The sequence below is a fragment of the Strix aluco genome, chromosome 10 (assembly GCF_031877795.1).
Source record: "Strix aluco isolate bStrAlu1 chromosome 10, bStrAlu1.hap1, whole genome shotgun sequence".
In the NCBI taxonomy this organism is placed as follows: domain Eukaryota; kingdom Metazoa; phylum Chordata; class Aves; order Strigiformes; family Strigidae; genus Strix; species Strix aluco.
In genome coordinates this window covers 27,942,945-27,970,483 of record NC_133940.1, presented here as the reverse complement: position 1 = coordinate 27,970,483, position 27,539 = coordinate 27,942,945, and the positions used below count along the sequence as shown (strand labels likewise).

General features: G+C 58.2%; 1 protein-coding gene across 1 annotated transcript in view; it reads right to left on the bottom strand.

Annotated features, from left to right (window-relative positions):
* Positions 1 to 410: 410 nt before the first annotated feature.
* The window catches only part of EFNB1 (ephrin B1), a 52,892-nt gene continuing 25,763 nt past the window's right edge, over positions 411 to 27,539 (bottom strand). Inside the window, exons 2-5 of the mRNA XM_074834884.1 lie at positions 22,548 to 22,825; positions 7,189 to 7,281; positions 6,071 to 6,199; positions 411 to 5,190 (exon numbers count right to left, since the gene is read on the bottom strand). Coding sequence (XP_074690985.1) covers positions 4,802 to 5,190; positions 6,071 to 6,199; positions 7,189 to 7,281; positions 22,548 to 22,825 — 889 coding nt within the window. The 3' untranslated portion in view covers positions 411 to 4,801. The remainder of the gene's footprint in view (positions 5,191 to 6,070; positions 6,200 to 7,188; positions 7,282 to 22,547; positions 22,826 to 27,539) is intronic.

Below are 27,539 nucleotides of genomic sequence, written 5' to 3'. Positions count from 1 at the left end.
AGGCTCGGCCCGTTCCCCAGGGCAGGAGCAGCCCCTCGAGCTCACCTGGGGGGAGCAGATGGCCTCCAAGGAGCCTCCAGCTGCAGGGACAGTCACAAAACCACAGAATTATTTAGGTTGGAAAAGACCTTTACAATCACCGAGTCCCCAGCCACATCCATCAGGTCCCCAACCGTACCCAGCGCTAAGTCCATCAAGTCGCTGGGGCCACGTGAGGTGTTGCAAGCGTTAAGACCAAAATCTCCACATTTTTAATGCTGACCAAAACAAAGCCAACGGCTCCCTCCGACACCAGCCAGAAAAGCCGACGATGAACAGCGTGAGCTAACTTGTCCCAGATCTCTTCAGACCAGGCTGCGATTTCAAAAGACAACCTGGGGCAGCAAAAAAGCACACGGGAGACAGCCGGGTTTCCATAGGAAAAAAACCCTTTTATTTAACAATATATCAGGTTCCATCACGGCTCCATGGAGTTCAGATGCCACAGAGCTGGTTACCGATGCCGATGATATGCTACTGGGCGGGAGAGCTGGGGAGAAGGTGAAAGGAATCAAAAAGAGGAACATGACACGAAGAAACAAAAGTCTGCGGCGCCGGGGAGTGCGGCCGACGGGACCCCGGTGCCCGGCCCCACCGGAGCCCCACCGGGAGCCGGGGATGATCAACCAGCACGGGGTTGCTGAGCCCCACTCCGGGACGTGCCCCTGCAGCAGCTGGGGGGACCGGACACACCCTGACGAGGTGCTGGCACAGAGGGTCCTCGCTCCCCCCCTGCCATGCCACCGGTGTCCCCCTGCACCGCCAAACAGTGCCCAAACGGCGCCCAGTGGCTGCTCCAGGCCCCTCGGCCGAAGCCCCTGTCCCGCGCGTCCACATCCGGGCTCCGAGTCCAAATCCAGCTCCCGGCTAATGGCAGCGGAGGATGGACAAGGAAAATCCAGCAGCCCGGATGCTCCGGAGGTGCCAGTGGCCGGGCAGTGGATTGGGGCGGGCAGCAGCCCCGCGGCTGGTTGATCGCATGATGCGGGGGCCGCCCAGGAACATGGGGACTTTCCCCCCTCCTCGCCCTCCATCTCGGGAGGTGACACCGCGGGATGCAGATGTGGTCACAGCTCTGAAATGGGGGAGCGTGCAGGGCGGGGGGTGTGCTGGTGCATGGCACGGCTGGGAAGGACGGAGGGAGGGAGCACCAGCCCTGCTCCAGCACCCCTAAACCAACCCCCAGGGCCGATATAATGCAGATTCACAGGCAGCTGCCCAGGTCCTGCGAGCAACTGGGGCTACAAGGAGCTCCCATGGGGAAGGGCCAGGCGTGCCGGTGCCACCAGAGATGGTTTGGGTGGGCATGGCCCCCCTGCCGAGGGCAGGGAGCCCCGGCACTGCGCTGCCAGAGGAGTGAATCATCCCCAGCCTGGGCACCAAGCAGAGAACGGGCTATGGAGTGCTTACGGTTGGCTAGTAGAAAATAGGGATAGTTGGGGAAAGGGATCTGCAACAGGAGCAGGTCCACAGGTCTGGGAAAGCAGATCAGGGTCTCAGGACGCAGCACTGAGCTGCACATCCCAAGGTTTGGGGTTTTTTTTGGTTAAAGATAAAAAAGGAGATCTATTTGATGCTCCTTTTGTTCACCTTGTGTTACTGAGCCTCTTGCCGGGGCTCAGCGAGGGGCCGAAGGCTCTGCCCAGACCCCAGATGGCCAGAAACTCGCTGGGAATGAGCCAGGCCCGATCCTGCCGGGGCTGTGCCGGCAGCGAGGGGCATGAGTGGCCCCCCTGCACCGTGCTGGGGGCAGAGCCGGAGCTCCCAGCCTCGCTCTCTGCTTGGGGCCCGCCACATCCTGCATTATATCGAGGGCCTGGCCCCCCCAAAGGGGACTGAACCCCCCTGCAGCCATTCTGCCTGGCAGTGCCCGCACACCAGCACAGCCCCACGGGGCAGCTCCGGGCTGAGCGCAGTATGACAATGTTTTACACCCGTTCTTGTGGTTAAAATTTCTTTTTTTTTTTTTCTTTTTTTTTTTTTTTTAGTTCTCATTTGTTTTTCTAAGAAAAAGCAACCAGAAAATAATTCAGAGTTTATACAAAACATCTTTACATTATTTCTTCCAAAAAAGACTAGTATTTACACAAACAAAATAAAAAAAAAAAAAAAAAGAAAAAACCAACCAAACTTCAATGCTTTCAATGAAAAGAACCGAAGGGACACACTCCGTTTCAGGACCCAGCAGACCGAGGTGCTCAGCAAAAACCAAGAGTTCAGATTTCACCCTTTCTTCACATATTTACAAGGTTTCTCAGCTGCCCCCAGCAGCAGGAGCGGGGCTGAGCCGCGGCCCGGCTGGGGGATGGTCACAGCGGGAAATCACCCGGCGCCTTCGGTTTGCTTTTGGTACGACCCGTGGCCAGACTCCTTCCCTTCTCCTCCAAAACTGAACCAAAACTAAATCATCCCCCAACTGCCTCCTCCATGCCAGCCGTCAATGAAGGATGCTTCACCACCACCCCCACCATCTCCACCGCCCAACCAGGGCTCTGGCCACTGCGGAACTGGCAGATTTTACTGATGGAAGAGGGCACCCGTGAGGGAAAAGGGGATTTTCTTTAAGACACGATTTTTCTGTGATTTCTGAGAGCAGACCCCATGTCCTGGCAGGAAATTTGGGGTCCCGGCTGGGGCAGCCCCAAGTCCTTCCACAGCCTGGGGTGGGCAGCGCTGGCACGGACGCCGTGGGGGAAAAGGGGGGCTGAAAGGTGCTTCGGGGGTGGGCTGGGGGAGCGGGGAGGAGGGTTGGGCAGAGGGGAGCACCCAGTTTAGGGCCCTGGAAGCCATCCTCACCTCGGGCTGCCAAGGGCGGGAGGAGAGCTGGGGCAGCCTGCTCTGCTCCAGCCCAAACTCCTGCCTTCACAAAAACCAAAATCCCAAACCAACAACACGAGCCCAGAGGATGCTCCCAGCCAGCTCAGGACTGCAGGCAAACCGGCCCCCCCACTAAAAAGCCTAGCCCTTGGGTTTCTCCTGCTCTGCCCCTCCTGCCTGCTCCTCCTTGGTCAAGGCACTTTTGCAGAGCAGCTCTCTCGCTCTTTGGGCGCTTCCTACCGCGGGTTCCGAGGCTCCGGGGAGCGGCAAGGACAAGCCAGGCCGGGCAGCCCTGTGCCACCACAAACCCAGCCCGGGGGGGAGCAGCACCGCCCGCCCCACGCTTGCTCCCTGAGCAAAAGCAGCTACTTCTGAAAGGAAAAGAAAGCGAGGAAGGAGAGGGGCGGCCGGTGGCCCCCGGGCTGGGACAGGGCACTGCCAGCCCTGCCGGGCTCGTCCTCCCGGGAAGGATCCTGCCAGGAGAGCCCAAGGCTCAACCCCTTCCACTTTTTGGGCAGGAGATGGGCAAGGCAAGGGCAGGGCAAGCCCAGGCAGCAGGATCCCCGGGAGGTGGCGGGGCTGGGGGACACTCCTGCGACCAGTCCCCAAGGGCAGGGCCCGCAGAGGGGCACCGCGATGTCCCGCTAAACCCAGCGGGCGAAGCCTTGGGCTCAGCTCCCAACCTTGCCAGGCCCGAGGGTCGGCTCCGGGGGGCTCCCAGCCCAGAGCACCGGCCTCCTCCTGGCACCCCCAGCTCCCCCCAGCACCAGCTGCACATCAGGAACGTTTGTTTTCCAGTTTTCCTTTCCAAGGACAGCCACCCGCAGCATCGCCGGCCAGGGGACAGGACTGGGGGCTGCGGCTACCCCCTGCCCTCCTGTCTTCCCCCCTCCAGCTTTGCTTCCAGCAGGCTCAGCCCCAGCCTGACGGAAGATAAAAACCCTCAGCAAAGGCTTTTCTCGGCAGCAGGGGTCGGGGAGAGCTTCCCAGCCGAGGCTGCTGCTCCACGTGGGGCAGGAGGAGCACCCGGACTCTCGCACACTGAATGCTTGAGACATGGTATAGATAAATTTTTTTTTTTTTTCTTTCTTTCTTTTTATAAAGAGACTAAAACAAGAGTCAACAGCTACGAACACAAAAGTTTAAAAGGGCAGTGGCGGGAGCAGCGGGGTCTGCCCCGCAGCCGGCGGGACGGCGTGCTGGAAGGAGGCGACGGCGTGTGCCCGAAGGCGGCGGGCGGCGGGCCGGAGTGCCGCCTGGAATTCACAAAAATAAAAATGTTACAAAAAAATTAAAATAATTATAATAATAATAATAGTAGTAGTAGTAAATCGGGTTTGCCAGCTTCCTCCCTGCACAGTTGTCTGCATCTTGGCACCTAGGCAAAGCATCCTCCTCCTCCCCACGCGGCTGCTCGCTGCTCCTCCTCGAAGCAAAGCTCCTTGCCGTGGCCCCGGCGTCGCTCCAGGCTCCGGGACGCAAGCGGCAGCTGACGCGGCACCAGGCGCATGGGCACTTCCCGCAAGGACGTGGGGGTGATGCAGGGAAATCCCCAAATGAAAAAAAGGGTGGTTGGTGGAGTCTCCGGGTTTGCCGGTGGTGTCCGAGCGAGCGCGGAAAAGGCACGGCACCCGCCCCGCCCTGGCCGGCCGCAGTCTGGAGAAGAAGAGGAGGATGCTGAAGGCTCACCCTCGAGTCTCGGGATTACAAAAGCTGAGAACTACAAAACTAAATACAAAGGGGAGAATCAGCGCGCGAGCGTGCGAGCGAGCCATCCGCTCTCCGGCGCCGGACCCCGGCGCTCCCCCGCGCCGTGCCGTGGGGTTCGATTCGCTTCCTCCCTCCCGGCGCCAGACCGCCCGTGGGGAGACCCGGGGGGGCGGCGGCTGCCCCCCGCGCTCAGCGCTCCCGTGCTCCTGCGTCGGCGGCTTGCCCAGGCTGCTCCTCACACCTTGTAGTAAATGTTGGCTGGGCTCTGGGGGGGCATCTCCTGGACAATGTAGACGGGGTGCCCGTAGTCCCCGCTCACCTTCTCGTAGTGCGGGCAGTAGTTGTTCTCTGTAGTCCGTAAGGGGATGATGATGTCGCTGGGCTCGGAGCCCGCGTTGCCGCTGCATTTCGGGCTGGCCAAGGTGCTGAGGGACAAGGCTGCGGCTCGCTGCTGCGTGTGCTTCCGGTGCCGCTTGCGGATCTTGATCAGGAGGACGACGAGGAAGATGATGATGAGGATGAAGATGACGCAGCCGGCGCCGATCGCCGCGAAGACAGCCACCTTGGAGCTCAAGAAGCCGTCGCTGGGACCTTGGGTCTCCTGGCCGTCCTGGTTGACGGAGCCTGCGAGGCAAGGGGAAGGCGGTCAGAGGGCCTGACAGCTTTCTCCCAGGGTGCCTGGGGAGGGGAGCAGCCCCCCCACCTCCAAGGGCACGGCAGCATCTCCCCACCCTCTGACCCATATATCCCGCTTTGGGCAGCGGGCGCTGGGCAGGGCAGGCCCTGGGCAACCGCAGAGGAGGGACCACGAGCCCGCTCCCCCACCCTGTATCGTTGCCCCCCCCCTTTTCCATCCCCCGGCCGAGGGAGCAGAGCGTTGCTCGTGGCCGGGTGACAACCGCTCCGGACCCCGGGAGCCTTTGCTCTCCGCGACAGACCTGGATGCTCTGGTGAAAGCGGGCTCTGACACCCACCTCTGACACCCGCGATATCCGATTACTGACCCCCCGCCGCCTCCTGACCCCCGGGGCTGGGGCAGCCCCAGCCCTGCAAGGGGAGGGCGCTTGGCTGGCCGTACCGGGCGAGAAGAAAAGAGCAACTCTTCCCTACTTCATCTGATTTCACTTTTCTCTCAGCAGGGTCAGGAACTCCGGAAACCACCTTCAAAGGGCTTTCACACTGGCTCAGCTCAAAAACCTGAGGACCTCGCCTCCTCAAGCCCTCTCGGATGTACCGTGAAGAACAGATGGGCAGCAAGGAGGAGGAGGAGGAGGAGGAGGAAGAGAGTGCTGAAACAGCACTTCCCTGCAAAACTCTTGCCAGGACATACTGGAGCGGGGAAAACAACCCCAGGCTGTGGGACACAGCGACTGGCACAACGCATCCCTGGGATCCATGCAACAAACCCAGCTCGGAGCAGCTGCCCGGCAACCTCTGGCCCCCCGCCCTGGCAGGCAAGAGACCCCCATCATCCCTCTCCTGGGGTGTCCCTGGCAAAACTCACCCGGCTTGCCGGGCTCCTCCACCGCGGGGACTTTGCTGCGCGGGCTCTGTGTGACGATCTTCACGGTGTTGTCAGACTCCTTGCTCGGCCGACTCGTCGTCAGCTGCTCTGGGATCACCGCGTTCGGGTCTGGGGATGAGAGGGATGAGAAACCTCCATTTAGCCTGGACAGCAGCAGGTCACTCCCCTGCCTAAACAACAATCATCCCCCAAAATCCCAGCCGGCCACCCGCCATGGGGTGCACAGGAGTCACAGGAGCAACGGGAGATGCTGAGAGCAACAGAGCTGCTTCAGGGCTTGTAGGAAGCAGCTTCCCCACCCTAATTCCCCCCCCCCCTCCCCCGGTTTTTATGTTTTCTGAGCTCCCGTGCGTGGGTTGGGGCAAGTTTCTCGCCTGGGCAGTGGGAGGAAGGGGAGGGGAAGGGAGCCTGCCAAGGCTGCAGAGCTGCTGCTTCTGTTTGTTGTAAATATTGGCCCCAAAATGAAAACACAATAATGAAAAGCAGCCACCGGGAGCTGCGCATCCGGGTCGGGGGCTGAAATGAGCCCGGGGCCCGGCTGGGGCTGGGAGGCACCCGGCAGCTTGCGTGGGAGGTGTTGGGGAGCTCCCCCCTCCGAGAAAAGCACGCTCTGCCCCAGCCGTGCCATCGCCGATGGCCTCGGTGTCCCGCTGCCACGTCCTTGCAGCGTGGTGGCCACTGCCATGAGCTGCCAGGACCACTGAGCCCAAACAAGGACGCCTGCCCGGCTCGATCCCCCTCTTGGGTGCCCAGCAAGTCCTGGGGGGACCGTTTGTGCCAGCCCCACCCCCCCAACTCCGGGGCGATGCACTTGTGCAGTTCAGGGGTCCCGTGCTGAGTGAGCTTCCCGCCAGGACACCGACCATGAGCTAACACGGGACAATCACTCCATTTTAATCCCAATGCACCAAACATGTGCGAGTGTTGGCAAAAGAAAAAAAGAGAGGGGAAAAAAAAATCCTAAAAAATGAAATTCTGCTGAACTAACCCAGGAGGCCTCTCAGGCTCCAGGGACCAGATCCAGGCACCCCCACCTCCACCACAGCAGGGCTGGGGCCCAGGTTCAGGGCCCAACATTTCGGCGCAGGAGGACTCACCCTGCCCCACTTTCATGACAATCTTCATGGAGCGTGTCTGGCAGACCCCTCCTTCCCGGTTCTCCAGGCCATCCAGCGTCCCATTGGAAGTGGCTGCAAGAAAAGAGAGGGAACATCAGGCAGCTTTCCCACAGGCTGGAAGGGCACTGGCAGGCAGGTCCCCGCTGTCCCCCAGCACCACGAGGGACCTGGCAGGAGCTCGGCAACCTCCTGACCCCCCCACTGTGGCCACTTCTTCATGCCCCAGCCCGCTGCAAGTGTTTAATACACCAAGTTCTCATTCTCTGCACCTTCGAAAGATGTCTGCGGCGGGAAGGACGGGATCCCTCCAGCCGCCCCTTGCTACCACATCTACACAAGCGAGCCATTCTCCGTGCCTGCACCCTCCTCCCCCTTTAATTCCTGGATAATTTCCTTTGCTCCTTGGTGTATCACAGGAACACATGCATATGCACAGCTTAAATTATACATATATAATTACACACTGTGCCTCAGTGAAGAATGTAAACTCAGAGCCCCAATGGGGTTGAGTGGCTTTAATTGCAGGGCAGAAGTCAGTTAAATTCACATTAACTTTTTGCTTTAGCCGGCACAGATTTTTAAGCCTTTCGATCCTGCCACACGTCTCCCACTGCCACCATGCAGAAACCCACCCACCCACACGCCCGCCAGCCCTCCGACATGAGAGAAAAAAAATAACCCAAACCAAAGGATTACAGGATTAAGCACCTAAATGGCAGATTTTGCTAAACATACTCAAAAAACCGGCTTCTGACCCCAAAAGGGCCCTCGTCGCCGGCAGCAGCGAGCACCCAGCGGATGCTGACTCGAGATGGGTGATGGGCTGGGTGGCCCTGGGTTACCAGGCCAGCACCTCCATCCACCACAGCAAACATAAATCACCCTGGTGCTCCACCAAATCCAGGCATTTATTCACCCAGGGAAGCAACAAAACCTGGGAGGAGCACGGCGACGGCACAGGGCCCAAGTGGCGCTTAGGAAAGGCAATGCACTGGAGAATCACGAAGCTGCGGGGATGATTTTACAGAGACAAGGCAGGGAAGCAAAGCAGGACTTGGCCAGCACAGCGTGGTCAACACCTACCCCGAGCCTCAATGCCAAAGCTCAGCCCCAGGGTTTCAGGTTGCCTGTGCAGCCCAAATCCTGCCTCTACCCCACAAAAACTCGGGTTTGGGGAGGGTGGGTGGGGGCAAATCCATCAGACCCTGCTGGGTGTTGGCGTGGAGGTGAAGGGAAGAGGCTGGGTTATGGAACTTGCTTTCTTTTGTGCAGAAGAAAAAGACTTTTTTTCTTTTGCTTCTGCACTCCCCCTCCTGCGGCAGGACCCTTGGGTACCTCAATGAGGACTCGTGCCTGGATCATGCCGTGATGGAGGCTCGAAGTCCATCAGCTCTCTCCAAACGCCTCTGTGCAATCAAGGCTCTCGTGTGAAACACCAGCAAATGTTTTACTAATCAGGATGTCATTGGGCCGTTTGCTGAGTTATCACCTCTCCCGCGGCAGGGTTTTGCCGGCCAGCAGCTCCCTGGATGGAGCCGTACATCCACGCCTCTGGGATTCGCTGGCGGGCGTTTTGACAGGAGCACTGTCAGCACAAATCCCGACACAAACGCCTGGGAAAGTGGAGAAACGCCTCCCTACAGCCTGCACAAGCTCTTTCCACCATGAACCGGAGGCCTGAGCAACAATTCCCCATAAAAACATCTCGGGGAGCGAACTCTGGCAGAAGGCAGAGCAGCCCAGTTCTCCCAGGCCAGAGGCACTGGTCTGGGGAGGAAAAAAGCCAAAACATCCCAGCTCGTGGCCCTGAAGCAGTTCCATGAAGAGCTTCCCAGCACCATGCCGTGGGTTGCTCCATCTCAAATAGACTTCACCCATTCCCACTGTGGGTAAAAACAGAGCAGTCTGTAAAAAACAGCCTCTGCGAGACCTCGTAAGTCTTATTTATAAGGTAATGACCTAATTAGAGCAAAACAACCTACAGAGTAAGTATGGCTTGAGCGCGGGGAACCAGGAGATCCCGCAAAGGTAGAGCACGCAGCAGTAACAGGGGACAGCAGTTCCTCCAAAATAACTATGGAGACGTTGCATTCAGATACGAAAAAAATATTAAAGGTCCAGGACAGAGGAACAGCAGCTGGAGTCTCAGGGACCGACGAGGGGACGCAGCTGAGCATCCTTCCTCCTGCGCCAGGACTTTGTTCAAGAAGCCTCTTCTTGTTCCGAACGCAATCATGATGAGGGGAGAAATTAGCTTGGAAAGGGAACCATGTGAAAAAAATGAAGCAGCTACTCGAGGGAACATAAAAAGGGTAAAACACTCGCAAAAGCCATGGCAATGGTCTCCAATACAGTCTCTTCAAACAAGCTGCCATGCTCCATATAGATCCAAAATGGGCCAAAGCAAAGCAAGATGGTCCACACAGCCGGCTGGGCTTCCAAAAGCCCAAATCCCATCCAAATGGCTAAAAGAGAGAGTACAACCTCCGGCGGGTTTTATATAAACATGTAGGACAGATCGAGGCATTGCTGAGCAGCAGGTCCGGAGGTGGATGGGGGGCTGCGGGCGGGGGTCCCCACTGACCCCACGGGCACAGCGGCACTGCAGGCTCCTCTGCCAGGCTTCACTGCAAAGCTCCGAGATGGAGCTGATCCTTCTGCTCCGTTTCTTGCTTTCAGGGTGGAAGATTTCCCAGCAGAAGGCCACAGGATCGGGCCAGCAGGAGACGCATGATCCGGGAAGCACCCGGGATGGAAGCCCAACACATCCGGGATCCTCGCCGCCATGCTCGCAGGAGAGCGGCGGAGGCACCGCCACGATCCTCTGCGGCCGATGAAATCCAGCAGCAACAAATGCACAGCAAAACGGGAGAAACAGGTTAAATCCACAAGGCACAACAGCGGGCTGCGGGGCAGTAGCACGAGGCAGAGCTGTGAAACGATGAGGGAAGACAGGCAGGGAGCGGGGGACACCCAGGGGAATCAGAAATGGCAGGTCTCAAACATGGCCGCGATCTAGACAGGCAGCATTTGCAACGTGCAGCTCCAGCGCATCAGCAAGGCTCGATCCGGCCGGCCCCTGGCAACACGCAGTGTCCGGGAGCGTTTTCTTACCCCCTTTCCATTTTGGAGGGACTTAAGAGTTTGGTTGTAGGACCAGGAGAGCAGAAGCAGCCTCTGGACAGATGACTTTTACTCAGGCTTAAAGAGAAGGCAGCCCCCAGCCCCAAGAGCTATTAGATGCCTTTGCCTTAATGAAGCATTAAGCCTCAGGCTGCTGAGTGATGAGGATTTAACGTTGATACCATTAACCATGTAATTGCTTGTCAATTTAGAAGAGATGCTCAGCCTACATGGCAGCACAGGCAGGACCTCCGCTTGCTGGCACGACTCGCCCCCGTCCTCAGGCACGAGACCAGTGAAACGCCAAGTCCCAGCCCAGTGACACACGCCAGCCAACTGGGACAGATGCCTCCGAGAGCCCCAACAACCCCCTTGTTTCCACCTCCAGCAGCAAGCGGAGCCCCGTGCTGTCCCCGGTGCGTCATGCTCTGCCTCCCCACCGCCAGCACTCGGGAGTGTCACTGCAGCTTTTCTTCCTCCCTTAAAAATATTTCAAATGGGAACTTGGGTTTTGGCAGATGGGAGACTCTGGAAGTAATACCTGGCAGGAGATGAAGGCAAGGGTCTCTTAAATGGTCAGCTTTGGACAGAGCGAGACGTTTGCTTTCTCTTCTGGATTCCCTCTAGCAGGACTCCGTTATGATTTGGGCCCCAAAGCACAATTAATGTGCTGAGCCTGTAGCGAATCCAAGTCTCTTTCCTTTTATTATTCTTAATTACTCTTCCATCTGTGCACCACGGCCCTGCTCCAGACCCAGCCAGGCGCTGCGTGGACGCAGCCCGGACGCCCGCCCCGCGATCCCCCTCTCTCGCCCCCAGACCTGTCCACAATTCACGTTTCCATCGTGCAGCACCCACCGGCACCCACCACCGCTCACTGCCGGAGCCTCGGGGTGCCCCCCAGCCTGACCCCCGTCCTGCCGGAGAGGACAGGGCAGTGGGAAGGCACAGACTGACCCTGCTGAGGGGCAGCGGGTGGAGAATGGGCTCAGGTCAGGCACCGCTTGACCAGGACACCCACACCAGGCTGAAAGCCCCGCCGGGCACAGGTAAAGACCCTGAAGAGGTGCTCAGACACTGTGCCAGAAGACTCTCTTTAAAATAAAAATCTAGTTCATGCCACTTCCCTTCTCCTCCAAGACTTTCAAGTTGTTCTACGCACCTTCAGTAGGGGTGTCGCATCAGCAGAGGTGCTGCACCGGCACCCAGCTCTGTCACGGGCACCAGGCTCCTTTCCCCCCCCATCCTGGCCAGGGTTGGCACCCCAGGGGACCCGCAGAGCCACTTCCAGGTCACCGAGCAGCACCCGCCTGCTCTGGGGCTGCCCTGAGAGCACAGCTTGCCTTCAGCCCCTTTTCCTCCTTGGCGGAGCTGGGAGGTGGCAGGGGCACGCAGCCCCGCTGCACGCAGCCTACGCTCACAGTATCGCCATTATTATTAATATTATTATTTCCTTGCCAGGCCCCGCTGAAGGAAGGCGAGCCCACCACCCCCCCCTCCCCACGCACACACACACACACACATGTCACCCCCAAGCCCCTTCCATCAGCTCCAGCACATCGGCTGGGTCGGCTGCCAGAGCAAGGGCAGGGGCTGTGCGGGGGGAGCCGAGCCCCGCGCTGTCACGCTGCCAGCGAGGCCGGCAGCAGCTTTCCAGCCCAGAGGCAGCTGCGCCGGGAAGGGGCCCCTAAAGCCCCAGAAATGTGTGTGCGAGCCAGCCCAGCCCCGTCCCGTCCCTAAACGGCTGCAGGAGGTGCAAGGCTAGGGTTTCACACATCCTTCTGGCAGCCCACGAGCTGCTCCAGCCTCCCAGCCCACTACGGAAAGAGAAACGCGGAGCAGCCGGCTCCCCCCGCACCACTGACCCTGAGGTTGTCCTGGGGTGCAGGGACTGCCCCCTTCCCAGCGTCGGAGGGCACTGCTGGGTCCACGCAGCCAGCCAGGATCATTGTCACTGTGCCAACTGGGGTTTCTCTGTCCCCCACGCCTATCCTGACCGTGGGTCAGCCTGCAGACAGCCCACGCAGGCCCCTTCTCCCCGCCATCCCCTGTGGGCACCACGAGACGACCAGAATGGGCAGGGATCCCCAGCCTGCTACCACCATCACCTACTCCCCGTTACCCCAAAAAAACCCCTTCCGGCAGGAAAAAGCTGCTCCCTGCATGGCGACGGCTGTTGCCATGGGGTGGGCAACACGCAGAGATACTTGGAACTGGGGGTAACCACCACAACCTTCCTGCTCTGCCCTGCCAGCTTCCAAAGTGCCCCAAGACCCAAACCTGAGTTTCACCCTCCTTGTTCATTATCTGCATCCTCCTCGGGGTTTACTGTCTCAGGGTCCCACAAACAGCTCAGAAAAATGCAGGTGTTTTCTAGAAAACAGCCTGTCCCAGCACTGCCGGAATGGGGTTTTGAAGTCCGGAATGAGGAACCCTCCTCACGTCCCAGCAATCAGTTCCAGGTTCCCTTTGCCTGCAGCACAGCATCTCCCGGGGTCAGGGGAACCCCCCGAAGGGACACGCAGCTTGTGTCCTCCCCTCTGCCTCCACGGGGGACGAAGAGGGGTCCCGGCTGGTTATACCCACTGAACCGAGGACTGCCACACCATCGCGCACTGGGCCACGGCGTGCCAAGGTTCATGGCCGTGCTGCTCCTCCTCCAGCGTAGCCCCAAAGCCTTGCACCGCCACCACTTCATGTGCAGAGCGAGGTCTGGGCTCACAGTTTGCCTCCACCGCTCCCTCCAGCTCATGGTGGGGCCTCGACCCCCCCGGAGCAGCATGGTCCCTACCCAGCTCCCACGGGCACAGTTGCACCGGCCCATCTGCCCAGTTGCCGGCCGACACAAAGGTTCCATTTGTGGCTGTGGTACTGGTCAGGGATTTCAGCTCTCTGACGTGCTACATCTTCCTGGGAAGCGCTGGGGTGTGGCTGGAGGGGATGGGGATGCTAATGCCCACCAGCACCATGCACCCAGCCCTGGAATTGCCTGGCTAAATGGATTTTATATATAAAAATACATAACTCTCCCTGCACCGGCCTCCCTGCCGCAACCTCGGACCAAGTCCTTCCATCAGTGGAGAGCAAGCAGCTACAGCCAAGCCCTGGTGGGTCTCCAAGCAAGGCATGAGGCAACAACCTAATGGTGCTGATTCGGGCTGAATTGGCTATAGTAATTATTTTGCGTTGTTGCAAAATCCTACAAATTTTCCCTGATGGAGGGAGAGCCCGAACCTGGGGCTTCAGTTCCATCCTCGCCACACACCTGGCAAGCAGAGGACGGGCTGCTGGCCACCATGCCCTGGGCAACCTGGCCATCCCAGCCCGCACTTCTTGCTCCAGCAAACGCCTGAAAATCACCAGGTTCCAACATGCTTCTGGAAACAGGAATGAAAACGATAGCACTGGGTCTGGCTGGGATGGAGTTCACCTCCTCCTGGCCAGGGTCAGTCCCTCCCCAGGATAATAAAAATGTTAAATTAGCCCCATCCCTTCTAAAGAGCAGCAGCTACGTTCGCAAAGCGCAGGCCTGGCAGTGCCAGTCGGGTTAAGGGGGGGAAGAAGGGAGGACACCATGCACCCACACTCATCCTCATGTGCTGCTGGCCCTAAACGCCAGCCTGGGACTGGGCAGGGCCCTTTCCTGGGGCGAGGGCAGAACACCAGGCAAACACTGAGGCACCACATGGAAAACGATACTTTAACACAAGTAACGCTTAAGTGAAAACCTAATTTCCCATTAAAACAGCTTTCCGATGGAAAAATTATAACCAATCCTAATTAGCATCATAATTTAAGAGTCACAGCTACATTTCAGGTAATCTCACCAAGGCCGGGAAGCACTTTTTGGTCGCAAGACCGCTGCTTGCTTACTCTCCCACAAGCCCTTTTGCCCCAACACCGCCGAGATGTCCACACAGAAAAACCTTGCAAGGTCCCTGCGTCCCTGTCCTGCGCCGGGGAGCTCACGCAGCCCCACTTCTCGTGCGGCTCGGGGCAACTGGGGCACTAAATAAAGCCTTTGTCTTCAAGGCCATCCACCCCCTTCCAGAAAAAGAGAAAGGTTATTTGCACAGTCTCTGCAGTAGCCCCATGCAGCTGGTTACAGGTCAGGGAAAAAAGTGCCATGTAATTCTCCACCTGATGCTCTGCCAGAGTCATTTGTGGGCCCCGCTGGGAGCAGGAGAGGAGGAAAGCACTTATTGCGTTTTAACAGGGTGTAAATCTCTTCAGTTAGGTAGCAAAACATCTGGGACTCTGACCGAGAAATCTGCTGTGAAGGGGATGGAGAGGGGGATGGTGCCACCCCGCCGCCGGTGAGGCCGATGCCAACACGGCAAACGGGACACGGAGCCGGCGCTGCCTGATGAGGCCGCGGCGACCGGCGGAGCTTCGGCTACATCCCCGCTGCCCGGGTGCTGGGCTGGAGACAGCGCAGAGGAAAATCAAAGTTATTGGGGAGCAGAGAGGCTGATTAATGTGGAAAACTGCTGGAAGTTCAATCTGCCTGGGAGAGGTCCCAGCAGGAACCCGGGAGGGGGTCCCAGCCCTCAGCTCCACGACACCCACACGTGGACACAACGGCCTCCAGCAACACCCCGAGTTATAGGATCTGGACTCCAGACGAGGATTTGCCCCCTCGCTGAATGAAAGATGAAGGAAAGAGCCTCTCTGCCCCTCAAGTGAGGGCTGACCCCCATTGCAGAGGGGTGACCCTGCTGCCACCTGCCAGCCCACCGCGGCCGGCTCTCAAGTAGCTGCGTTAACACCTGCGCTGCGCTGCCAGGCGGGATCAAAGAGCAGAGTCATTACACAGCAGCAGCAGAAAAATCATCATTCCTAGGGCAAAGAAACTTCAAATGGCGAGTAAAACCAATTCTCCCCAGAAAGGCAAGCTTTTAAAGGTGCCGCACACAACCTGGGCAGCCCTCCCCAGCACAGCCAGCCTGGGTGAGAGGCGTCCAAAAACACAGGTCATAAGAAATTAAAGAGATGGAAAAGGGCTGCACGTCACAATTCATTAATACGAAATCTGCTCGCGCTCTAGCAGGTCTCCTGGTCCAAGCATGGCATTGCTTCTTGAAACCCCCAGCCTGCTCCTGGCCTGACAGCCAGCACCCACCCCAGCACCCACGGTCACCCCGGGTGATCGCCCAAGCAATCCCAGCTTGAAACTGAAGCTTTTCACACCAGGTCAGAGCGGCGCTGGTGCCTGCAAACCTCTTTCCGGCACCCTGGCAGCAAGAAAGCACCATAGGTGCAGGAGCAGGAGGAGATCCCAGGGGAAAAGCCCATGGAAAGGGTCTCGATGAAGAAGTGGTTATTTAAAAAAATACGCCAAGGAAGTAGGTGCCTGCACGTATCTGCTGCACTCCCTCTCCAGCCGCTCCTGTATGCTGGGATTTTTTTTTCAAGTCTTCCTCAAGCTGAAGGCTTCTTTTGCCTTTCAAGCCTCTTACTGGAGGTTTAGTCCAAAAGGCACGAAGTTTTAAGCCCTCCCGGTGTTACAGAGGAAGCCCTCGGAGATGACCATCACTGAGGAGCGGGGTCCATTGTGCACCTGCAGCTCCAGAGGATTCCCCGGGGTCCTGGCCCCGGGGGTGGGGAGCCAGGGCTGGGAGGGGAGGAAGAGGAGGGGGGTCAGAGGCACGGCCACGACGTGCACCGCAAAATGCCTGCGGCATTGGCCCGCTGCTGCAGCTGCAGAGGGAGCAGCTTTTGGGGGATGCAGGCAGGTCAGCAGCCCCCCAGCAGCATGGAGGGGTGCAGGGCAGGATTGCCCAGGCTGCACATCACCTCAGGATGTCACCTCTGGACGCCACCTCGGTTTTCAGAAGCACTGAGGAGTTAAACCTCGTTTATTTTCTACTAACGGGTCAGGTCAGCATTAAAGAAATGCTCTTGGAAATTGCTTCTCCTGGGGAAAAGCGTCCTGGGATGCAGGCAGCCCAACTCCCCAGGCAGACATAACCCGGTGCCCGGCTCCCCGTGGCGGGGAGAGCCCTTGGCCGTGCAAGAGCTGCAGGCAGCTGCCTGCCGGGTGCAGGTAGGGGCCAGGCTGCCCAGCAGGCAGAGAGTTAAGTGGTCCCGGCACCCCAGTTGCAGGCAGGGCCCCCCTCTGCCCAACCCAGGAGCAGATCAAAGCGCTGGGTATTTACCTCCTGGCCGGGTGCAGGACACTGGCCCTTTCTGATAGGGCTTTTCATCCCTATTAGGGCCGTGAAAGGCCGAGCTATGAGATCAGCTGCCAGGGGCTGTCCGGGGACAGTGCTGAGCCGAAAAGGTCAGGAGGGAGGAGGAGAAGAGAAAAGAGGCAGAGGCTTAAGGGACAGGGCTCAACAAAATCGCATTTACTGTGGTCACGGTCTTCAGACAAGCCTCCAAGACAAGGAACCGCGTGTTGTCTAAAGGCCATTATTTGAGTTTGACACGTCCAGCGCCCGGGCTTTGAAGTTGGGAGTGGGACACTGTTAGAGACCTGTTTGTCTCTGGCGCGAGGCCGCCAGCTCCCACGCAGCATCTCCCGTGGGGAGAGGGTCTCCTCCACCCTCTGCCACCAGCTCCCAGCACGATGGGGACGGAGGAGGAAAGCCAGTCCCCCAAACCAGATGGTGATGCCATCACGCTGGCTTTGCTTCACCCAGGCTTTCCGCGTCGCCACAGGGATGTCGCAAGCCGGTGGGACGAGGACAGCGTCGGCCCATTTGGGTGAAGAATGAGGAAGCCGGTTAATTGGGTTTTTATCAGCACAAGTTCATAGCTCTCATCACGGCATCAAACGGCACTTTTGCTTTCAACTCATCTTCACCAAACAAGTTGTGGGACGGAAGATGAGGAGCACATGAAAGTGGCCACATTTAAATGCAATCAGCAAAGAAAGCCAGCAAAAAGCTGGCGGGCTGACAAACCGCCCGGGGGGCTGTGCCTGGCCCACTCCCCGCCCCCCCCCCAGCACCCATCAGAGACGGGCAGCCAGCGTGGCACTTGCCAGAGCAGAAGGAACCGGGGAGGAAATTATTAAATACCAAAGGCTGCAGAAAGGAGCTCAGGCGGCTCTGCAGACACTCTCACACATGCTGGCATGGGCTAAAGGCTTCCCAAACCAACAGCAGCTATTTCGGAAGCTGGAGGAGTACAGGCAGAAAAGCAAGCGCGACAACGTGTCCCAAAAAAAACAAAGGAGGAGGATTCTGGCAGTTGGCAGTATATAGGTGACCCCCTTCTCCACTCTGAAGCGCAAGCTATAGAAAAATGCTGATGTAGAAAGGCCCAGGGACGAAGCCCACGTCATAGAGGCAGCAATGGTTTACAACAAATAATTCTTGCCAGGTTAAGTCTAATTGCATCTAAAAACAGAAATGCAAGACAAGGGTTTTAAAGAAAGACTCAGGGTAATATATCTGGTCTCGCTGAATCCTGCTGCCAAAAAGCGTTAGATTGGATTACGAACATTATTACATCAAAAATGGATTGAAGGGCTTAAAGACTAACAATAAACAGCGTATGTATTAGATTTATGGGGCAAACATCCACCGGGGCCTCGCTTTTACTTCAGCATTTTCATCAAGAGAGGTCTCTTTGCCTTAGAGAGGCTCACGGGAGAGGTGGGACACTGTGGCCGTGCCCAGGGACTTGGCAGAGGGACAGGCAAGAAATCCTGCCTTGAGAAACACCTCAGGGCTGCCCATCCCACCTGCAAAGAGCTGCCTGGAGAGAAGCGGGGCTTTGCCTGGGAGGGTCTTCGCTCTCCTGCACCCCATCCAACACAGGAAGGGCTGCAGGGACCACCACCACCATGTCCAAGGATGAAACGACTGCGAGGCTGAGGAAAACGTCACCTGAGGCGGGTCCCTGCCAGCCCAGGGTGGCACCAGCACCGCTGGGCCGCATCCAGAGCTCCTGCACGGCGGCAGCTCCTCCTCACACCGCCCCGCTGCCAGGACACGGGGATTAATGCATCTCTATCTAGGCACCTCATTACCAGAGATAGTAAAACTGGAGCAAGTTCAAAGAGTAGCAGCAAACGCAATTAAGAGCTGGAGTGAATTAGGAGGGGAGGTGGAAAGAGCCGAACCTGCGTGGCTGGCTAAGCCGTGGTGGAGCTGGAGCTGCCCACAAGCAGCCCAGGAGTGCAGGCACCAGGGAGGGGGGAGAAGGCTACTTGGGTGGGACGCAGACAGCCAAGAAAGCAGAGAAAATCATCAGAAATTGGTAAAAACCAAGGCCGAGGAGAAATGTTTGTACAGGCAGGCTCCAAGACTTGCAGGCACGAAGCAGGAGCCCCCACCCCACCTCTAGGACAGCACCATTCCAGAACAGTCTTCAGTTTTCCTCCTCACAGAGCCTCCTGCTCCTGCTAGCCCAAAAAGCCATCGGATGGATTATTTTTAAGCACTCGGACACATTCTTCCCTCCCATTTCAGCCATTCACAAGCAACCAGCTTCTCTACCAGCTCAGCAGGGATGAAGGGAGGAGTAACTGCATGCCTGCTAATGAGCCAGAAGCACCTTCTACCTCGGTGAGGACAGTGTGAGGGATCCAAACCTCGGTGCTGGCCCAGGGAACGGCTGCAGCACTTGCATCTGCACACAGCTCCGTGAGTACAAGCTACCCCAGCGTCCCCATCGACCTTTCCGCAGCCCGACCACAGCTTTGTGCTTGGCTCAGGAACCCCTGAAAAGGCTTTCTTTTGAGGGCAAAAAGCAAGAATTCATTCCTGTTGGACCTCACCTTCCTACCTCCCACGCAGCACAGCAGGACGAACCGCCCGGGAGAGCCACCGCCACGGGCTTCCCGCAGCGTGCAGTGGTTCCGCAGGGAGGGGACGGGACGCTGGGGACAGGAGACTCCCACCCAGACACCAAAGGCAGGCAGGGAGGCAGCCGCAGGAGACCAAGGACAGAAGAAACCACAGGCTGCCCTGAATCTAAAATCCTGCCGTGGAGCAAAACACCCAATTACCAAATTCCCAATTCTCCGCTCTCTCAGGGCCCCGTGTTCCAGGGACAGTGCCCCATGTCCTGCTGAAGCCCCACATCCTCCACCAAACCTCTGTCTCCAGCCTGGACCTGCAGGCAGGAGCTGCCACATCTTGTTCTTTATGAAAAGGCTTCAGAAGCAGCATCACCTTCCCCTGCCCAGCCCTGGGAGAAAAGATGCTTTTAATGAAATCCTGGGGCTGGTGCAGAGGGGCTCGGTGCAAGGCTCCGGCGAGGATGCGGAGAGGCTACGTTCGCTTTCAAAAGCCTTTTTCATTGCTAAGCTGAGGGCCGGGGCCATGTCCCTCCGTGATAAAAGTGGCCCTAAATAAGTCTTGGCATATCCAAGGCGAGGGAGGGGGGAGCAGACCTGAATGGGGAGGGATCCCAGGAAGCTCCCATCAGGCTCCGGCGGGGAGGTTTTCCAGCTGCCTGGGGAAGGTGGGGGGCAAGCGGCACACGTCCTGCTGCCGCCCCGCTCCCCTCCACTTCAGCATCGCTTCCCCCGGCTTAGGGCTGCCAGCGAATGAAAAGGAAGGGGAAAAAAAAACCTTTTGTGTGTCAAGGCAAAGCTTGGGGAGAGGGAGGGGAAGGAGGAAAAAAAAAGGGAAAAAAAAAAAAAGACAACATGTGGGTGGTCTGCTGGGGAGACTTTTGACTTTGTTTTTTTGGCTATTTTATTTCTTGGCAGAAAGAGCTCCTGGGGCTGCTCGGCAGAGGGTACGGCCAGATCACAGGAGCATCCTCGGCCCACCCAGGGACCAAAGTTCAGCTGGCAGCGGCCGCTCGCTCCCAGCACCGAGGGGGCTCGCTTCAAAGCGCAGAGGAGTCAAGAGAAATTAAAGTCAGAAACAGTGCGAGGAGGGGGGCAGAGAGCACTGAGGAGGGCGGGGGGGGACCCCACAGGGATGCTCTGAGCACCCCACTCGCCACACGCCTATTCCAGCCCTATCCAGGCTCCGAGATGCTGCTGGGAATAAAAAGGATAAATAGGATTTTTATGGCAGTCTCTGGGGAGATCCCCCTCGCCTTGGGATGAAAGCAGGATCGTGTTACAAATAGAGAAAAAATTTCGAGATAGGGGAGAAGATTCCCATTGCTGGTAGCAGAATGATCTAAAGGAAGGTTGGGCACAAATGTGATGAGTTTAAAAGCCTCAGCCAAACCTCCAACGGGAGCTGCGTTCGTACTCGGCAGCGCACTGTCAGCTGCTTGTGAAAACACCACCGAAAGCGCCGGGCGGCGGATTGAACTTGAGCAAGAGCTTTCGTATGAAATGCAAAGCAGCTCCTTTTAAAATCTGGGCGATTCAGAGCCTGGTAAAAAAGCCTTCTGCTTGCCCTGCCTGCACCTGCCTGCCAGACCGCGTTGCAATGGGAGCGAGACCCCACGCTTCTCCACCCCGGTGCTTCGTTAGGCTCCTGAGCTCGTTCTGGGGAACTTTTGGGGGGCTATTTGCAGCCCGAGGGTCCTACAGGACATAGCAGAGCGGTGCAAGGCAGGACCCCACTTTCAGCCCTCATTAACATGATGACTATACTGCTGCTTGAACTTGACCCCTGAGCACAGAGGAGCCGCTGACCGAGTGCTTCAAGCACACAAAAAGCAGACTCCTGGCCGCAAATTTAGCCCCTCTCCCCCCTCTTTGCCCACTGCAGGGAAAGTTTGCTGCTGAATTAAGCCTGGCATCAGCCGAGGGACACCAGAAGGGGTGACCTTTCAGGGTCCCAGAGCCACCAGGCTGGTGCCAGCCATGGTTACCCGGGGTGAGGGAGATGGGAGCCCGCAGAGGAGCTGTGCCGGGGCTTTTGGCATCGCCAGCCCATCCCCGGGGCGCCTGGGCTTGCAGCCAGCGTCACCTGCACCCCCAAGGGCTGCAAAGCGGGTGACCCCGCTGCCTGTGTCACCCCCCTGCCAGTGACTGCAGGCAGATGGCCCCAGATCGGGCCAGCGAGGGTGACCAAGCGATGGCAACTCTGGGCAGAGACTGGCCTGTGCCAAGCGGTGACTCAGCCCGGCTCAGCCCGCACTCTCCGCCGCGCCGAGCAGGCCGAGCGGGTTGTTGCACCAGGTCCTGGCCACCATCCCCCCTCCTCCGGCCATGCAGTGCGAGGTGCAGGTGACACAAACCCCTGTCAGCCCCTTCCTCACCACCCCTCCGCGCTCAGCCACGTGTTAGGAAGCACTAAGTGAATTTTACCATGAAAGGAAGCCAGGCTGGGTGGAGGGCTGACCTGCCGGAGCCCATCCCAGCTGCTTTCTGCGCCCTGCCTTTACTCAAATTATTCTGCAGCACAACTACAGGCAGCCGCAGCCCCAGCCCCAGGGAGGGCAACCCAAGCTGTGGCCCAGCAATACGGCAGAGCATCTCCTGCCCGCAGAACCCTCGCCACTCCCTCCGAGGGCAAAGATTTGAGGCTAAAAACACATTATTGACCGACTGGAAAGCACCAGCTCCCCCAGCTTGGCGCTCGCCTCGGCTGACCTCTGCGCCAGGCCGCAAGCCCACGGCATGAGCCGTGTGGCCACCATGCCCTTTGCCAGCTGCTCCGCCGTGGGTTGACCCGGGATGCGCTGAGCAAGGAGGAAATAGTGAGGTTGAGGAGAAGATTCATCCACACCAGGGCTGGCACAGGAAAATACAGCCCTGTGCAACAGTCCCCTGCACGCACAGACCACAAGCTCCAAGAAAACTCGTCCCTCCTTCCCTCTCCCCTCTGTGTTATACCAAGAAACAAGAGGAACGGGCCAATGTGCAGAATTCAGACCACATTCAGGCTTCCCGCTGCCGGGGCTGCTCTCAGAGGCCGCAGCCAAGAAGGAGGACGAGCACCCCCTCCCTCGGTCACCGTTCCTCCCAACCCCAACTGCCACACCAGCAGCTCACCAGCCCCGAGGCAAACCCCTACAAGAAACACCTCCAGCAAAGATGGCAGCAAAAAATTATCTCCAGCCGTGATGGTGCTCCAGACATGCTGCCCCTCCATGCCAGGGCTGACCCTGGCTTGGGGACGCTCCTGCTCCTGGCCGTGGGCAGGGCAGGGGACACAGCACAGCAGCCAGATATGGGCCGGTGACACATTCCTCCCCCTTCTCCCATCCAGCAGGAAATATTTTCCGTACGTGTCAGCTCTTTGCGCTGGCCAAGTCGTGAACAAGCGCCTGGCGACACTCTCCAGGCCTCCGCGGCCCCCCCCGAGCCGGGGCTGGCGGCGAGGAAGAGGAGGGCAACTCACATGTGATGAAGTAATCCTGCTGCCGCTTGAACTCCAGGCCCATGTAGTTGGGGCTGAACTCCTGAAACTTGATGGTGAAGCGGATCTCCTGCTCAGGCCGGTTGCACGTCACCAGCACGTTGGGATCCATGACGGTGCTGCAGGCATCTGCCTGGTCCTTCTTCACCAGGTACAGCTTGTAGTACTCGTAAGGCTTGGACGGCTCCGCCTTGGGGCAGATAATGTCCAGTTTATCCCCAATCTCCGGGTAGATGACCAGTCCCTTCCCAGTCATGAACCTGGAAGAAAGGAGGGCGAGAGGTCAGCCACAGGCTCAAGCGCCAGCCATGCCAGCCTGTCCCACCCCCCGCAGCGCCCCGCTTTCACACTGTTTAGTTTGTGCTTCAACTCTGCTGCTTTCCCTCCACAAGCTGGTTTTTGACACCAAAACAAAGCTCTCCTCTTCCTTCAGCACTGCTGCATGTGCAAGGAGCCAGCGTCAGCTCCCACCAACAAAACCAGGGGCTGGCATGGTTCCATCTCGCTCCCCAGCCCCGCTGCTGCGACGGGGGCGAGCACCTTCCCAAGACCCTTCCCAGACCCTTCCCCAGCCCCCCCTGGAGGAAATGGAGCCTTCCTGCAAAGGGCTGGGGAGCGAGCGGGCTGGAGACACCCTGGCTCTGCCCCACGGCCAGGCAAGGAGCTTCCTGCAGGGACAGGCGATAATTAGGCATGGGGAGAAATCCTGACAATGGGGCGCGGGGAGGGATCCCTTCCACGCCCCGGCTCCCCGAGGTATTTCTGTCCCTAAATGGGAGGGAGGGAAGCATCCTGCAGGACAACTTCTACCAAGCCAGGCTCAACAGCGTGCCCAGGAGCGTGGGAGGACCGGATGGAGAGGAGGCAAAGAGGGAGGAAAGCTATTTGGGGCTGGAAGGCAGGGCATTGCGAAGGGAAGGAAGGTAATATGCTGATAATTAGCATTCAGATTTCATTATTATGGAGCAATACCCTTGATTTTTTTTCTTTTCAGCATGAAGTTAGAGGATTAGGGCAACGAGGAGGGAAGCAGCAGATCGTCTACTTTGATGTAGGCAACATAACGCGTTCTCGATGGAAGATAAGGTGGGAATGGATGTTCTTGCAAAGTTATCTCTGCCGTGACTCCCTCGTGTAATTTGGGCACAGCAAAAACCGAAGCGTGTGCTTTCCCCTCCCGCTCTCGGACACGACCGGGCCCTGCCCCATCCCACCCCGGCAGGATGGGGGGACAGGACACCTTCTCCCCGCAGCCAGCGGCTGCAGGCACGGTGGGAGGAAGATCAAACACACAAGCCCAACCTGCTCCGTGGCTCTGGTACAAGTCTTAGCAAGAAGCCATGGAAAGCTGAAACCTGCTCCAGGCCTCCAGCTGCGGGAGCCCCGGCGGATCGGGGCTGGGAGGAGGCAGGCGGAGCCGGAGCCCACGCACACCCCAATGCCCTTGGCAAGGGCTCCAGTGCTGGGTGCCAGCTCTAACAGCAGGAGGGACACGGCCAGGCCAGACAGACAGACACACAGACAGACATCAGCTCGCGGGGTCAGAGGGGGCAGTCCCAGCGCCCACCCTCGCCCAGCCCCAGGAGAGGAGGCAAGGCTCAGGGGGTAGGGCGTCTGTCACCTACATGGCTCCGAATGCGGGAGCTGAATTTGGACGGGTTATCTGCCCCATCCTCCCTGCCTGGCTGTGGCACGGCCTCGGCCATGCCAGCTCCAGCAGCACCCTGAGAGGCACTGCAGCCGTGGGACAGGGGGGTATCACACCAACCCCAGCACCACTGGTTCAGCGGCAGAGGTGGTTCAGCGGCCGTGCCTCTGCCGTGCAAGCTGGAGGGGAAGCGATTCAATTTTGTAAAAGCGATGAATGACCCTTCTTCCAGCAGCCTCATGAGAGAGTCGGAAACTTAACCCCTAAATAGCCCGGGCGGGTGAGATGCTGCCCGGTGCCGCCGGCTCAATCCCCGCAGGTTGAGCAGCGCTTTGCCCAAACGCTCCCAAGTAGGTCAGCTGGCCGGCGGCCAACACACCGCTTCCAGAGCCTTGGGAGCGATAAAGGCCTCCCCCACCCATGGCTGGAGCCCTGACGCCATCCCAGGAGCTGTGCAGCAGGAGATGCAAAGGAGCCCCTGCCCCTCCCTCCCCCGGCTCGGCCTCCCCGCCCTGCGCCAGCCCGCAGACATGCAGCACAAGTGAACACTTGCACGCTCGTTCACGGGTTCCCACCCCAAGAGGCAGCTGGATCCCACACTCATTTCTCCACGGCTGGGCTGAGTCAGAGGCTTTCTGGCACAGGGCTCCCAAGTGACTCAAATTCCCTCCTCCAGCCCCTGACAGCTCCCTCCTGCCCAGAAGATGCCAAACAGGAAGCCACAAACAAGTCAAGCAGATGTCTCGCAACGCCAGAGCGGGAGGAGAAGGCTCCTATCCAGCCCCCATCTCCATACCGGCAGGACCTATCACACCTCCTTGGCCAAGCCTTGGCTAACACCTGCAAACCGACCAGTCCACAGGACACCAGCCCGCTCTGACGGCACAGCCGGCTGGGATCAGGTCACGCTGATTTTTAACCAGGGGAAAGGCCATAAAACAGCTGAGAATATCCCAGTGCCACATCCTGCCAGCACTGCTTCATCCCAGAAAAATTCAGAAAGAAGGCTTACGTTTGGTTTATTTGGTCTGAGGATAAAACGACAAGCCGGATTTCTTCTACGAGCGCTCGGTCTCAGCCTCAGAGGCAGGCAGCTTCTGCCTGGGAATTAGCCCAGGAACATTTTCCAGATCTCCTACGTGAACATCGAGCAAGACAGAGCCGGCAGCCCTTCATCATACCGTGGGGGGCTTTTGGGGTGTTCCCTCCGACCGCTGCTCCCTGCCAGACGCATCCCTGCCTGCGCACACACCTTTCACCCTTTTTTCCTCCCATTTCCCTGATTTTTTCTCCTCCGTTTCCCTCTTCTCTAAAAGCAGGGCTGTTCCCAGTCCACAGGCCGGGCAGCACAAGCGGTGGGGATGAACCCCTGAAGCAAACACCTTCAAAACCCCTCTCGCTGCTCTTTGAGCTCTAAACCACACATCGAGGTTTTTTTCCCCCCAAAATTTTCCTTTGTCGCCAGCAGTGCCTTATGACAGCCATCCTAGGGAAGACTGACAATGGTTCCCATCACGTGAGAGGCCAGTTCTCCAGGAAATTCTCCTTTAAAATATAGAAGGTGAAAAGCAACATTTATCACAAGAACACCAGAGAAAAAAGCGTCCAAAAATTGTCGCAAGTCGCCTGTATGCGATATTACAGCAAGTTCTGGGTACAAGAAATTTTACTTCAGAAGGGCCATTGAAGGCAAAAAAGAATTACACTCCTGACTTGTCTTTACAAGGACACATCTTCAAATTTATCTGAACAGGGAAGAATGAACAGAACTCTTTTTAAATTAATGGGGAAATTCACTGTGCCCTCAGAGCACAGGCTGTAATTTCAGGGGGGGGATCAGCTGTATCCTCCACACGTTACAGCTTGATCTCCCCATTTCAAGGCAGGGAGGGGGAAAAAAAAAGAAAAATCAAAATTCAGCTCAACCTTAACGCTGTAACCAAGACTGACACCTGCACAACAACTCGCTCAGGGACGCAGCCCCAGACACATACTCTATCAGACAACTCAAGTTCAGGTCCAGCAGAGCGGCAGCACAACCAAAACCCCGTTCCTGGGACACAAGCAGATCCCTGGCCACCAGCTACCCCAGCAAGCCCCTTGCAATGGGAGGGGGGCAGACCCACCACCAGTGCCCCACTGGCAAGGGCCCAGCACTTTTGGGGCTAATCCTGCACGGTATGTGACGGAGCCCTGCTGTGGAGGGCCACGAGCAGGCACCCAGGACCCCAACTTCCCACAGCACCCGGCGGGGTCCCCCCACGCACACACCTTCCCCCCCAAACCACCCTCCTCTACCTCTCCCACCACTTGAGAGGAGGATGAGTGGCTCCAGCTTTTATTTATTTAGCATCAGTACTACCACCAGTTAGCAGCTCGCAGATAACATCTCAGTATCCTTTCTCCTGCTGTCGCAGGTGCTGGGAAAGATTAACTACACCCATTAAAGTTTAAAAAAAAATAAATTTTTTGCCGCTGCTGGGCAGAGCGTGCTGGGAGGGGAGTGCTGGCCTCCACTCTGGTTATCACCAGCTTCACCACTTAAAGCCCCTCGAGGTGATTTTTGGGTGGCACCTGCGGTTGCCCACCCGCAGAGCCGTGCTGGCCACCGAGGAGCATCCCCGGGCCAGGCATCCCCCCCTCCACCACCACCCCCCTTGGCCCCCAGCTCCTGGCCCCCGGCTCCCGGCCCCGCAGGTTCCTTGGGAGCGATCAGGTGGCGGCGTCCAATTTCCTCATTGTTTCGGGAGGTGTTTTCTGATGGGAAAGGTGAAAAGGGTATTTGTGAGCCTTGTAAACCGATTCCTCCGAGTTGGGTAAACAAGGGGAGCTCTGTTGGCAGCGGGATGCCGGGATGGCGGAGCAGAGAGACGGGATTAAAGAGCAGCCTCTCCCCTGCCCCGAGTTGGGGGGCCACTGGCAGGGACCCCCCAACCCCCTGCAGACCAGGCAGCCCCCCCCTCACCAGTGCGGAGGGCCAGTCTCCCCTCAGGGCTCCAAAAAGCTCCAGTGCAACCTGACAGAGTGACCCAGGGGCTACAAGTGGGACCTGCCAGGGACTGGGCCAGCGCTCGCTGTCAGAGGCAGCCGCCCTGGCATGACAGAGGCAGTTGGCTGGGAGAGGAAGAGGAATGGGGCGATAAAAGATAATAATCCCTTGAAATACGCAGCGGGGCTGCCCCTGGGTCCAGGGAGGGATTGCAGCTTCCTGGTGTGCCGGCTGCTCCTTCGGTCCAACCCCGACACAGCTGGAGACAGAACCCCCCGACAGCTCGAGGACGACCAGGAAACCTGGTGCAACTGCAGGCAGGGAGATGCCGTCCCGC